At 37.4% G+C, this 15552-nt stretch overlaps 1 protein-coding gene across 2 annotated transcripts in view; it reads right to left on the reverse strand.

Annotated features, from left to right (window-relative positions):
• The window catches only part of ces2b (carboxylesterase 2b), a 65732-nt gene extending 52418 nt beyond the window's left edge, over positions 1-13314 (reverse strand). For both annotated transcript variants that reach the window (XM_087312410.1, XM_087312411.1), the window contains exons 1-3: positions 13213-13314; positions 6529-6718; positions 6301-6439 (exon numbers count right to left, since the gene is read on the reverse strand). In XM_087312410.1, coding sequence (XP_087168536.1) covers positions 6301-6439; positions 6529-6718; positions 13213-13294 — 411 coding nt within the window. In that variant the 5' untranslated portion in view covers positions 13295-13314. The remainder of the gene's footprint in view (positions 1-6300; positions 6440-6528; positions 6719-13212) is intronic.
• Between the last annotated feature and the right edge of the window lie 2238 nt (positions 13315-15552).

Raw genomic sequence — 15552 nt, forward strand, 5'->3', positions numbered from 1 at the left:
TGTAAAACAAATACATTTATAGAGATGGTATAAGTATTTACTTTCACTCACCTGGGAAATGGAGGCAACTTGAACGGTTTGGAGCACAATTACGTGCACAAAGCATGCTATAGTATCTGATAATTGCAGGAAATAATCCCAAGAGGAAATTGACTGTGTAAAGACACGTTAACCAAAACAAAGATACGATGTATATGCCGAGTTCAGCGGCTTATCAGCCGGAATCAGCTGAGGTGATGAGACAGTGAGCAGCGAGAGTTTGCGGTCACTCAAGTGGCCACGCCCTTAATTATGCAGACTTAATAAAAACGAATAGTATGAGTTATAAAAAAAAACTCCCCCAAAGGCAAGTAGATGAATTGCAGTTTTAGTTACTTCTGTATTGGCTTCCCGAGGGAGAGCGAGAGATTGCCGCTTGGTTAGTAAAAGTATGCTAGTCTTAAGGAAATCTAAACTCTAGTGAGTTGCAAAACGCAGTGGCGTAGCGCAAAATGCAGAGCCCCCCCTGCAGGGATCACTGACGGGGCCCCCTAATGATGCGGGGGGGGGGATCTCAAATTGAGGAGCGGGGAAGGAAGGCGGGGTGGAGCGACAACGCGGGGAAGCCTTCACAAACTGAGGAGCGATCACAAATCGAAAGCGGCGAGAGCGTCAAAGTAGCCAGAAGTCATTCATTTCAATGAGAACCGGTGGCGAGAAACAGCGCAGCGCGTCTTGTCCGATGTGAGCGTCGAGGAGAGTTGAAATCAAGTCAACTTTATGGTATAAGCTATGACGCAGTTCGGCGGCAAGCAATCAGAATGAAGTAGTCCAACACAGATAACACAGACCTGTGAACTTTGGTTCCGACCACAGTTGTTCCCAAGAGTTTGATTATTGTGGTTGCTGGATTTTCAATTATTAAAAACGAAGCAGGACCTCCTGATCACACGGGGCCCCCCCGCGGTGCGTGCCCTGCGGGCCCATCCACTACGCCACTGGCAAAACGGTGACCAAAATTGGGTTTAGAAGAAATAAACATTTAAAGCTTGCAGTTTGCACCTAAATGGATCAACGATTTTTTGACGTAACCTCAAACTTTAGTTTCTCATAAAATCTGACCAATCAAATGCTCTCTAGTATCTGACATGCCCCGCCCCTTCTTCTTATTTGCTTTTCATTTGATGTTCCCGAGCTCAACCATTTTCACAGGCAGAGCTGTGAGAAAAACCAAACTGTTGTCTTAAAAAGGGGAGGAGCGGCTCTATGTCCCGCCCTCTCCTGTGTTTCAGTTGAGATTATGTCAAACGTTGAATAAAAATGCACATTTCAAAGCACTTCACAAGTCCCTTAAGTTACTTATTGTGTGATTGAAATACCTTTCAGACAGAGTAACGTATTTTAAATCCTACATTGATGATGTGATTAGTAATGGGTTACATTTCTGAGGTAACACACCCAACACTGGGCATGCAGTAATCACTTTACTGTTATTTGCACTGTTATATAAAAAAACCTTATCACATTTTTCACCTGTGCTGTTAGTAGATTACACACGCCTTATCATCCTCAGCTCTGCTCGTCTGTGACCTAATTTGCACAGACTTAAGAAGCTCTTAAAGAGTTCACACTCTTCACAAACAAGCCAGAATAAGACAAAGCTAAAAAGTGGAATAAATAACCATTTCTGATGCAGTCAGACTCGTTTTTTTTTACATTGGACTTCTTTTTGCACTGACTGTTGTTTTGAGTATTCTTTCCCTAGTCTTTAACAGCTTAAAAGGATCTGATTGCAGACTGAAGCAAAGTGCAGGTTAAGGGTTTAGAATAGATGCTTAGAGGTGAAGGTGATAAATGCTGCTCACTCTAATAAACCCCCTGATAATAACAGCCCTTACATACGGTTGAAGTCAGAATTATTAGCCCCCCTGTTTATTTTTTCCCCCAATTTCTGTTTAACGGAGAGAATTTTTTTTCAATACATTTCTAAACATAATAGTTTTAATAACTCATTTCTAATAACTGATTTATTTTATCTTCGCCATGATGACAGTAAATAATATTTGACTAGATATTTTTTCAAGACACTTCTATACAGCCTAAAGTGACATTTAAAATAGTAATAATTAGGTTAACTAGGCAGGTTAGGGTAATTAGGCAAGTTATTGTATAACAATAGTTTGTTCAGTAGACTATCAAAAATATACATCTTAAAGGGGCTAATAATTTTGATCATAAAATGTGCATGAGAGTCATACACAAATAATAATGCTTTTTCCACTGCAGCATGACTTTATATTCTATACTGTACATTATTTCTGTAAAGTGACAAGATTTTGTCTAAGCAAAGTCAGACCTTACTGTAAGTAAAATTCAAGGCATGAACATATTTATTTTTGGTAATATAAGCATAATCTAGAGGCATTTGCCTTTCATATAAGCCACTTCTAATACCAACAATTAACTAGAAGTCAAGTTATTATTTGTTGTTCCTAAAACTTGGATAGGCGACAAGACTTCTGTCAGGTAGCGTATATTAGATCCATCAGTAAAACAGATGTTGTTTGTGCACAGTGGGTTACACATAATAGTAATGAATTCTTTTCAAATTAACTAATAAAATATGATATATTTTCATCTTGGAAATAGCTAAAGAAACTGAGCTATTTACAACAATCTATTAAAAACTAATTTGTTTACAAATGTGAGTTTCTTAAAAAAACTTTCATTAAAGTGCACTGTCATGATCACCAGCGATCTGGTAGATCTGCAGATCACTTAAGGACTACAAATACGCCATTTATGGACTACATATTCAGTCATGCAACACACACACAAACCTGATTCAAGTGTCCACTGATTAGACTCCCACAGCTGATGCTGCTTCTGGACTGATTATTGCACTACATAAACAGCACAGAAACACTCACTGTGGCTGAGTCTTGTTATCTGTTTAGTGCAGGGGTCACCAACCCTGTTCCTGGAGAGCTACCTTCCTGCACATTTCAGTTGCAACCCCAACCCTGTGTTTGATCAGGGTTGGGACTGAATTCTGCAGGAAGGTAGCTCTCCAGGAACAGGGTTGGTGACCGCTGGTTTAGTGACATTACAAAGTGGTTTCCTTTGTGTTGTTTTTCCGTGTTTTTGATCCTCGCCGTATTAGTGATGGTGAAATGAAGCTTTCTGAACAAGTGAAGCGCTCGACTCAATTGTATCAGAAAAAGGTTCGTAAAGCTGCGGTCACACTAGGCTTTCTCTCCTATAGACATCCATTCATACACACGCGAATGCCTAAGACCGGAAACGCAGGGTCATGCGTTAAGTTTCGCAGGTTGCTGCAGTGCAAAGTTGAAGCTTGGTGAACTCTGACCTGCGCAATCGCATCACTTGACTGCGTGAGACCAATCGAGGATCAAAACATGACCTCTCTGGACAGAAATTTCAAACATGGAGCAATCGCTCGCTTTTTTAATGACTAGTAATCTTGCTTAATCCCGCCCCTTTTTTGCAGCGATGCACGACAGAATTTCGCATCATCAAACTCCAGTGTGACCGCAGCTTTACTCGAAGCTTTCTAAATCAGAGCTCGATGAGGACCTCTGGTTAAAGTGTGGGAAAGCACTGTATTGCAATAATGTCAAATGTTCACAACTGACCAACTCAATCACTTAGGAATACAACAACAGTAATATAAACAAATGACTCAATTACTGTGGTTTTTACACATAAGGTATATTACATTACACCATCGATGACTAGTAAAATCTAAGGTATTCAAAAGTATTTACATTGATCATATTCCATCTAGTCCTTGTCCCACCCACTCGTTCCAAGCAGGGATCGAACCAGCGATTCCTGCATGGGAGGCAAATGCTCTCTAAGGAGGAGGCTATGTGAGTGAGTTGCACTCGCCAGCTGGTCTCCGTTAAACACTATACTACATTATGCAGTGGTTTACTTTAAAGATAGTTGTAAAAAAATATGCTAATACACTTTAGTATGGTTCAAAACCTTTTTACTATAAATTACTATTGCATTTTAGTTGAAATACTAGTGTTTGGGACCGGTGCAGTGCTTTAAAACAGTAGAAATGTATGTAATCGACGCCTAATCTCTCGCTATACACTTTACTTACCAATGAGGATGTTTAAACCTTTGAATCTAAAATTGAAGCAGTCACGTGGGTATAGGTGAAAATGAAGCTTCGGACGTCACGTGATGATGGCAAAACGAATCAAGCTCCTATACACTGCTTCACTGCGAGATGTATCGTTTTTTTATACATGCTTCGAAGCCTCGTCACACCTTGTATATAATAATAATAATAATTAATAATAATAATAATTCGTTACATTTATATAGCGCTTTTCTGGGCACTCAAAGCGCTTTACACAATGGGGGGGGGGGGGGGGGGATCTCCTCATCCACCACCAGTGTGCAGCATCCACCTGGATGACGCGACAACAGCCATTTTGCGCCAGACCGCACACCACACACCAGCTGATTGGTGGAGAGGAGACAGAGTGATGATATGCCAATCATGATATGGGGAGGGTTAGGAGGCCATGATGGACAGAGGCCAGTGGGCAGATTTGGCCAGGATGCCGGGTTTAAACCCCTACTCTTTTTCGAAGGACATCCAGGGATTTTTAACGACCACAGAGAGTCGGGACCTCGGTTTAACGTCTCATCCGAAAGACGGCGCTCACTGAGCAGTATAGAGTTCCCGTCACTATACTGGGGCATTAGGACCCACACAGACCGTAGGTTGGGCGCCCCCTGCTGGCCTCACTAACACCACTTCCGGCAGCAACCTAGCTTTCCCAAGTGGTCTCCCATCCAGGTACTGACCGGGCGCAGCCCTGCTTAGCTTCAGTGGGCGACCATGTGAGAGTTGCAGAGAGCTAGCTGCCGGCTATAAACAGAATATTTGTTTAATTCTGTTTGGTGCCAGCCTGTTATTTTGATTACGACTCTGGATTGTCCTTATACATCTGTTAGCCCCTGTATTGACCACTGCTTGCCTGACCTCGCAAATAAAACCCTGCATGTGGACCTTCACCTCTGTTGTCAATGTCACATCCTTGGGTACAAGCACCAGGGGCATATTTAAAAAAAAAAAAAAAAGAACTTAAATATTACAGGAGGACTAATAATTTTGTCCGAAGGCTGTATATACAGTTGAATTCAGAATTGTTGAATTTATTTATTTATTTTTTTAATATTTCCCAAATTATGCTTAACAGAGCAAGGAAATTTTCACAGTATGTCTGATAATATCTTTTTCTTCTGGAGAAAGTCTTATTTGTTTTATTTCAGCTAGAATAAAAGCAGTTTTCAATTTTTAAACCCCATTTTAAGGTCATAATTATTAGCTCCTTTAAGCTATATTTTTTTCGATAGTCTACAGAACAAACCATCATTATACAACAACTTGCCTAATTACCGTAACCTGCCTAGGTAACCTAATTAACCTAGTTAAGCCTTTAAATGTCATTTTAAGCTGTAGAGAAGTGTCTTGAAAAATATCTAGTCAAATATTATGTACTGTCATCATGAGAAAATAAATCAGTTTTTAGAAATTACGAATCTTCTCTCCGTTAAACAGAAATTGGGGAAAGGAGGAGGCTAATAATTCTGTCTGTAGACATGAAAATTATATGAAAATTTGAAGGAATTTTTGATGGTTTTAACTTCATCCTATGCATTAATAGACTAATCCTTGCATTAATAGTTTGATTCTGTCTTTAATTACATGAACTCATGCTGATGTGTTTATCCTCATATAACCTTATCTGCTTAACCTCATATGATTTTGCTCCATAACAGCTATGCCTTTGTGTGACTGATATAACCGAGAAGTTAACTCCTCTGTGTTTGTTATCAACTGAATGTTACATCTTCTTCCAGACTGTGCTCATTTACAGGAACAATAACGGATGGGAGGGGCGAAAACTCACTCTCTTTAGACTCTGTTATGTGTATGCGTAACTTTTTCTGTGCAGATTTGCTGTTCTGCCTAACTACTGATGATTGAACTGATCTGGATGGAGGATCTTACTTACTGAAGCGCCCCTGGGCGGGGCTGAAGAGAGACGGCGATGAATATAGGGGTAACAAGGGTGTGGGTGTGTGCCCAGCTGACACAGACTGCCTGTGTTGCTGTTCTCTGACACCCGGAGCTCTGTAACGCTTTATTCATCTAATAAATTAAATTAATAAAACTTATTTAAAGCCTCTGACTGATGTTTTAACCTGGGAGGACTAGGAAAAGTCCGACAAATGCGACAAAGTTCACAAAAGCTCAACAAGCACACTTACAGGCAGCTTGTCGTTTCTTCCAGGTTTAGACGGTGTGTATACATTGAGGTAAAGGCAGTCTTCTGATGAATCCACCATGTCTACTTTTGCCGATAAATTGGCTACCAAGTCTTCAACTAACTGCCTATCCTGCAGACACCTGAAGTGCAGAAACACAAACGTCACAATTCAATGTAAATCTGAGTCCCGATAAAAAAAAAAGGTGGGTTGGTTTTGTTCGTTCCTTACATTAACGGCTGTTTTGTAGCGTCTCTCACTCCTTCCCATTTCTCAGCTGGTTGTGGTGGAGCCAGTCTTAGTGGACCCACGGGTGGCTTGGCAAAGGGGATGCCCAAGTACGAATGGATAACGGTGTCTTTTCCCCTTGCTTTCATTTGTAGACCTTTCAGGGCTCCAGAATTGGTTTGCAAGATAGGTCCTGTTTAATGCATAAATATACATTTTAAAGGTGACCTATCATGCAAAAATCACTGTTATAAGGGGTTAAAACAAAGTTGTGTGGCAACAGCTTGTGAATATAACCAGCTTCTAATGATACTAATATGTTAATTTTATTTTTTATAATCACACTTGATCAACACACTTGGTTTGCAGAAACACTTTGATTGACATTCTCCATTTGTACATGTAATCAGAAGGGAAAAAACCCTGCCCATAAATGATGATCTCTCCCTCAGTAGCATAGAACTATTGGTTAGTCTTATTTTTGAACCTGCCACTATGCTGACACATAGGTGCTTGTAGCTCCGCCCTCTTTTGAAAACAGCACAATCTCAATTAAATTTAAAGTGACAGTCGGCAAAATGGCATAATTATGATCATCGCCCAAAAGGGGCAGTTTCAAAGAGTTCATTCATTCATTTTTTTATCGGCTTATTCCCTTTATTAATCTGTGGTCGCCACAGCGGAATGAACCTTATCCAGCACGTTTTTACACAGCGGATCCCCTTCCAGCCGCAACCCATCTCTGGGAAACATCCACACACTCATTCACACACACACTCATACACTATGGACAATTTAGCCTACCCAATTCACCTGTACCGCATGTCTTTGGACTGTGGGGGAAACCGGAGCACCCGGAGGAAACCCACACGAACGCAGGGAGAATATGCAAACTCCACACAGAAACGTCAACTGACCCGAGCCGAGGTTTAAACCAGCGACCTTCTTGCTGTGAGGCAACAGCACTACCTACTGCGCCCAGGGCCGGAGCAAGCTGAACTGCCGCTCTAGGCAGAGGACGATCACCCCGCCCTCAACCCCAATGTGAAAACGAAAGTGAACGGTTATGAAAATGAAGTGAGTGGTCGCAGACCTCTATTCTGCCGCCCTATGCGCGAATATAAATGAGGATGCGCGGGTGCTGAGGGAGGGAGGGAGGGAGGTGTCGCCGACGCTGCCCTCTCTATTCTGCCGCCCTATGCGCGGAAATAACTGAGGACGCGCGGGTGTCGCTGACCTCTAATCTGCCGCCTTACGCGCGGATTTAAATGAGGACACGCGGGTGCTGATGGAGTTGTCACTGACGCTGCCCTCTCTATTCTGTCGCCTATGCGCGAATATATCTGAGGAAGCGGGTGGTGAGGGAGGTGTCGCGGACATAACTGAGGACGTGGGTGGTAAGGGGGGTGTTGCGGACGCCGCCCTCTCTATACTGCCGCTCTAGGCAGCCACCTAGGTTGCCTCTATGGACGCGCCGGCCCTGACTACGCCACTGCATTGCCATTTTTATAATACATTTCACTTATTGTGTTTACATTTTTATTTACTGAAATAATTCTGCATTGTTGATATTTAATTTTATTCATATTATATATATTTTATTTTATACAAGGTTATACTCCAAAAACGATACAATGTCTTAATTTTAAAGGATGTATTTATATTTACATTAATTGCACAACTATTATGCATGCAAATGTATGACCTCATACAGTACATAACCTAATTTATACACGCAATACATTAATCCAAAAGCATTTTACGATACATTTTATTTACATTTTTATTTACTGTATACATGCTTTACTTTATCTGAATTAATTATGCATGTTGATGTTAAATGTAATCATTTTGTAGACATTTCATTTTATTTGGTCTTTACAAGGCTATACTCTGAATATATTCATTTTCCTTCAGCTTAGTTCCTTAGCTTATCCAGTATATGTTTTACGCAGCGGATGCCCTTCCAGCTGCAATCCAGAACTGGGAAACACCCATACACACTCACATTCACACACACACACACACACACTACGGGCAATTTAGCTTATTTAATTTACCTATACCGCATGTCTTTGGACTGTGGGGGAAACCAAAGCCTTATAAGTCCAAAGACATGTGGTGTAGGTGAACTGGGTGAACTAAAATTGTCTGTAGTGTATGTGTGTGAATGCAAGAGTGTATATGTGTTTCCTGGTGTTGGATGGCGGCTAGAAGTATATCCGCTGTGTAAAACATATGCTGGATAAGTTGGCGGTTTATTCCGCAGTGGCGACCCCTGGATAATAAAGAGACTAAGCCGAAGGAAAATGAATGAATGAATGAATGAATGAATGAATGAATGTTATTATTTAATTCTATTCGTTTTTATATATTATATACAAACCTATACTCTAAAAAAAATTATTTTATCATTTTAAATGATTTTTACATTTATTGCACAACTATTACGCATGCTAATTTATTACCCTGTACATAGCTCAATTTAGGCATGCAATAAATTAGTTTTACATTTTATTTATATTATCTGCTACTTTATTTACTGTATGTGCTGTACTGTCTCAAATAATTATGCATTGTTAATATTTACGTTTCATTCATTTTATATACATTTTATTAAATACATTCTATAAGAGGTTACACTATTTTAGCATTTTAAACTATTTTGCATGCAAAATGTTTACCTCGTACAATTTATACATGTGTATTTTATTTTAAATAGCACATTTATTGTGTATGGACATACACACAAAGCGCTTTACAATCATGAGGGGCGTCTATCTACACCACCACCAGTGTGCAGCATCCACTTGGACGATGCGACGGCAGCCATCACATCACACACCAGCTATAGGGGGAGTGGAGAGACAGATTTCAGATTTGGAGGCCATGATCATGAACGCCGATTAAGGGCCTACTCTTTTATGAGAAGCGCCATGGGATTTTTAATGACCAGAGAGTCAGGACCTCAGTTTAACATCTCATCTAAGAGACGGTGCTCACTGACAGTTTACTGTCCCCTTCACTTTTACTGGGGCATTAGGACTCACACAGACCACAGTTTGAGCGCCCCCTGCTGGCCTCTCTAACACCACGTCCAACAGCAACCTAGTTTTCCCATGTGGTCTCCCGTCCAGGTACTGACCAGGCTCAGCCCTGCTTAGCTTCAGTGAGTAACCGGGCTGCAGGGTGATATGGCTGTGGCTATTTTAATAATATTGTTTGTATTTTAATAACTGCATGCATGTTGTAGTTTATCTGAAATAACTTAAATTTAACCAGCATTTAGTTTAAGACATTCCATCCAAGCTATACTCTTAAACTAATTATTTTCATCATTTTTAACGATTCTATAATGTGAATTTCATATTTACTGCACGTCTATTATTCATGCAGATTTATGAGCCATATTTATACATTCACAACTTTCTTTTGCACATATAGGTCATGATTAAGTATCGATCATTTATCACATACACGCCTTACAAACTGGATTGACAACATATCGACACGCCTACTTGCACTTTCACCAATTTACCATAGTTCAGGGACTGTATTTACCTTGCGCTCCTCAAAATGTGCATATGCATTTATGACGTAAACGCCAAGAAAAACACAACAGCTTCATAGCATAATTTTTTTTCTTGCATTTTTTACATGCAATAAATTAACAGTTTTACAATCATTTTATTTATTTTGTTTGTATTTTATTAACTGTAAATATGCTATACTTTATCTGAAATAAATATGCAATGTTAATGTTTACATTTTATTCATTTTATACATTTTATTTTATTTTCCAAGGCTAAAACATACAAGGCTACACTCTGAAACTATTTTTATTTTATTTTAGCATTTTAAATTATTTCATTTTACAACTATTATGCATGTAAATGTATAACGTCATACAAAGCCTAATTCATACATGCAGTAAATGAATCCAAAACCATTTCATAGGGCATTTATTTATATTATATGCAATTTTATTAACTGTATGCTATACTTTGTCTGAAATAATCATGCATTGTTAATATTTACTTTTCATTTATTTAAATATGCATTTTATTTGATACATACAAGATCCTAAAAGTACCTTCTGTGTAACATTGAAATTATTTCACATTTATTTCACAATTATTACGGATGCATATATTACTTAACACATAGCCTAAATTATGCAGGCAATAAATGAATCCAAAACAATTTTACAATTCATTTTATTTATATTATTTGATTTTTGTTTTACTTTATACATACTATACTTTAGCTGAAATAATTATGCATTGTTAATATTCAAATTTTATTACATTCTATGAACGACTAGACTCTTAAGCTACAGTATTTTTTTATTTTAGCATTTTTAATTATTTAATTTCACAACTATAATGCATGCAAATATATGACCTCATACAAAGCCTAATTCATACGTGCAATAAATGAATCCAAAACCATTTCACAATACATTTTATTTATATTATTTGCATTATTATTAACTGTATGCTGTGCGTTGACTGGAATAATTATGCATTGTTAATATTTACATTTCATTCATTTTATACACATTTTATTTCAAACATTCTATACAAGGTTACGCTCTAAAACTATTTTAGCATTTATGACCTCATACAAAGCCTAAGTCATACAATTAAACCTTTTGATAATACATTTTATTTATATAGTTGGCATTTTAATAACTGTAGTTTATCTAAAATTAAACATACATTTTATTCGGAATATATGCATCTATTTGAAGACATTGCATACAAGCTATACTCTAAAACTATATTTTATTATTATTTTATTAATATATGTTTTATTATCATTTTTAACTATTCTATAATGTGAATTTCACATTTACTGCACGTCTATTATGCATGCAGATTTATGAGCCATATTTATACATTCACAACTTTCTTTTGCACCTATAGGTCACGATTAAGTATCGATCATTTATCACATACACGCCTTACAAACTGGATTGACAACATATCGACACGCCTACTTGCACTTTCACCAATTTACCATAGTTCAGGGACCGTATTTACCCTGCGCTCCTCAAAATGTGCATGTGCATTTATGACGTAAACACCAAAAAAACACAACAGCTTCATAGCAGATTTTTTTTCTTGCATTTTTTACATGCAATAAATTAACAGTTTCACAATCATTTTATTTATTTTGTTTGTATTTTATTAACTGTAAATATGCTATACTTTATCTGAAATAAATATGCAATGTTAATGTTTACATTTTATTCATTTTATTTTCCAAGGCTAAAACATACAAGGCTACACTCTGAAACTATTTTTTATTTTATTTTAGCATTTTAAATTATTTCATTTTACAACTATTATGCATGTAAATGTATAACGTCATACAAAGCCTAATTCATACATGCAGTAAATGAATCCAAAACCATTTCATAGGGCATTTATTTATATTATATGCATTTTTATTAACTGTATGCTATACTTTGTCTGAAATAATTATGCATTGTTTATATTTACTTTTCATTTATTTAAATATGCATTTTATTTGATACATACAAGATCCTAAAACTACTTTCTGTGTAACATTGAAATTATTTCACATTTATTTCACAATTATTACGGATGCATATATTACTTAACACATAGCCTAAATTATGCAGGCAATAAATGCATCCAAAACAATTTTACAATTCATTTTATTTATATTATTTGATTTTTGTTTTACTTTATACATACTATACTTTAGCTGAAATAATTATGCATTGTTAATATTCAAATTTTATTACATTCTATGACCGACTAGACTCTTAAGCTACAGTATTTTTTATTTTAGCAATTTTAATTATTTAATTTCACAACTATTATGCATGCAAATATATGACCTCATACAAAGCCTAATTCATACGTGCAATAAATGAATCCAAAACCATTTCACAATACATTTTATTTATATTATTTGCATTATTATTAACTGTATGCTGTGCGTTGACTGGAATAATTATGCATTGTTAATATTTACATTTCATTCATTTTATACACATTTTATTTCAAACATTCTATACAAGGTTACGCTCTAAAACTATTTTAGCATTTATGACCTCATACAAAGCCTAAGTCATACAATTAAACCTTTTGATAATACATTTTATATAGTTGGCATGTTAATAACTGTAGTTTATCTGAAATTAAACATACATTTTATTCGGAATATATGCATCTATTTGAAGACATTGCATACAAGCTATACTCTAAAACTATATTTTATTATTATTTTATTAATATATGTTTTATTATCATTTTTAACTATTCTATAATGTGAATTTCACATTTACTGCACGTCTATTATGCATGCAGAATTATGAGCCATATTTATACATTCACACCTTTCTTTTGCACCTATAGGTCACGATTAAGTATCGATCATTTATAACATACACGCCTTACAAACTGGATTGACAACATATCGACACGCCTACTTGCACTTTCACCAATTTACCATAGTTCAGGGACCGTATTTACCCTGCGCTCCTCAAAATGTGCATGTGCATTTATGACGTGAACACCAAGAAAAACAAAACAACTTCATAGCTAGTATAAATAGTTATTTTCTTACATTAAAAACAAAGCTACGTTTTAACAGTTAGCAGAAGGTTGTGCAAGCAACAACATCCCGTTTGGAGACGTGAATTGCACTTACCATCCTCCGCTTTGACGCTGTTTTGTAAAGTCACTGCGATCAGGATGCAGAGTGAAAGCACGGCGGATTCCCTCATCGCCATGCTGGACACAGACACAGAATGAGTGCTGAGAAGCGAACTGCAGGCTTTTATTCACACCATTGCATAATCTGCACACACTTTGAACTTCGCAATAGAGACTGTGGTTGCCAGATTGGTTGAACCCACCTTCTCGCGTGTTTATCTCTGCTCAAGTCACGGAAGAAATTGAATTTAATGCTACATATGTTTGTTTATTTCACAATTCTGACTCTTTTTTTTCTCTCAGTGAACCACATTCAGATATCTATGATAAATAAAACATATCTAATTTATGAATTAAACATATTTAAAGACTATCTAGTAAAATATTATTTACTAGATTACATATTTAAAGATCAAAATGTACTATGTTTGTTTGGCTAGCGCACTTGCTGTTCTTTAGGTGAACAATTACTGTTGTCTGATGAGTGGGCCAAGTATGGAGCAAAATCAATGCCAAAAGTATTGAATTAAAAAACTTAGAACAAACTGAAAAATAATAAACCCAATTAACAAGTTCTTGCATTTTAATGACTTGAATTGCATGGTTTGTACTTTTAGGTCCTGAAATTTAACAAAGCTGTATATTTAAGCTGTGAATATTTTAACAAAAAATATTTATATTTCAGACACGTTTTCGTACTTGTAAATTTAATAACTCATATTCAATTTCAATTTTCATATTCATATTCACTTTCCAGGTTTCCCTTACAAAATAGTCAATACCCTTTAAAAAGACGATGTATAATATTCAAAAGGCAATTTTCCGTTCGTTTTATTTCAGCTCAAATATGCGCTTTCATAAATTCAGTGGCTATAATTTGACTGTTAGAATTCGACCAAAGAGCATAGAATCACTAACATGGTTCAGGCTCAGGCGTTTTTTGCACTCACACATAAGCGTACCGTGCCAAAGCCCAAGTGTACCGTGCTCCACCCAGTGGCGTAGCGCAAAATGCGGAGGCCCCCCTGCAGGGATCACTGACGGGGCTCCCTGATGAGGGGGGGGGGGGTGAGAGACAACACGGGGAAGCAATCACAAATTGAGGAGCGGGGAAGGGAGGCGGGGTGGAGCGACAACGCGGGGAAGCCTTCACAAACTGAGGAGCGATCACAAACCGAAAGCGGCAAGAGCGCCAAAGTAGCCAGAAGTAGAAGAAACAACGCGACGCGTCTTCTCCTGTGTGGGCGTCGAGGAGAGTTGAAATCATGTACACTGGAAAACACCCATACACACTCTTTTAAACACAAACACTACAGCCAATTTAGCAATTTGCTCTCTGCCACTGACTGGGAGAACATGCAAACTCTACATAGAAATACTAACTGACCCAGCCGGGCCTGAACTAGCGACCTTCTTGCTGTGAGGAGATCATGCTACCCACTGCGCCCCCATGACACCCCAAATTCATTTCAAATGAAATATTTTCGAATGCTCAAATAACTATTTTAAGCAATGTGAAAAGTTTCAAGTGGGCCAAATATTGTACAAATAGCCCAGAAAGGTAAAAGCTACTAACATTGACATTTAAATTTTTCTAACTTCTAAATCAATTTAATACTTTCTAATCGTTGAAGATTGCTTCAAATCTTTCAGGCCTTTCTTTAAATATTACATACTCAGAACTATGTTTTAATATTTATAGCCTGACAATTTTAACATCTGTATAATTAATAATACTACAAATAACATCACGTTTGCCAATGGTAGCCAATGGGCTCTGGAACCATTAGGGCTTCCAACTTATGACATGGCTTCAAATCAATTCAAATAAAATTTGAAAACAACCATGTGTGATTCACACGCAAACGTTTTATGATTATTAGGGATGTCTAGATCCGATCACGTGATCGGAAATCGGGCCTGATCACGCGGTTTCAGACTTGATCGGAATTGGACGTTACCTTCTGATCAGGACTCAAATATATATGTATATATTCTCATTATTTTAGCACATCTGTGGCTATGCAGTAGCACACAGAAACAGCACCGTGTGCAGCATGACATCACTTTGTTGCAAAGACGCTATTGGTTAATGTATTCCGGCATATAGACTGGACATCTGTACCTGGGATTGCCTTATTATGTCTCTGAGTGTGCTGCGTTAATGCATGAGTAAGGCTTGGTGCAAACCAATCAGCGCGCTCTATTGTGCAACTTCATTATTATTCATTATTGTTACAGTGTTCAGACAGCAGTGAGAAGCTACGTTGTGTTGCCAAAACAAGCGTGCAGTGTTGCTTTTATAATTTGCTGCAGGTTTTGTTTTCATTTTAGC

This window comes from Danio rerio, chromosome 25 (assembly GCF_052040795.2).
Source record: "Danio rerio strain M-AB ecotype USA chromosome 25, GRCz13ab, whole genome shotgun sequence".
Lineage (NCBI taxonomy): Eukaryota > Metazoa > Chordata > Actinopteri > Cypriniformes > Danionidae > Danio > Danio rerio.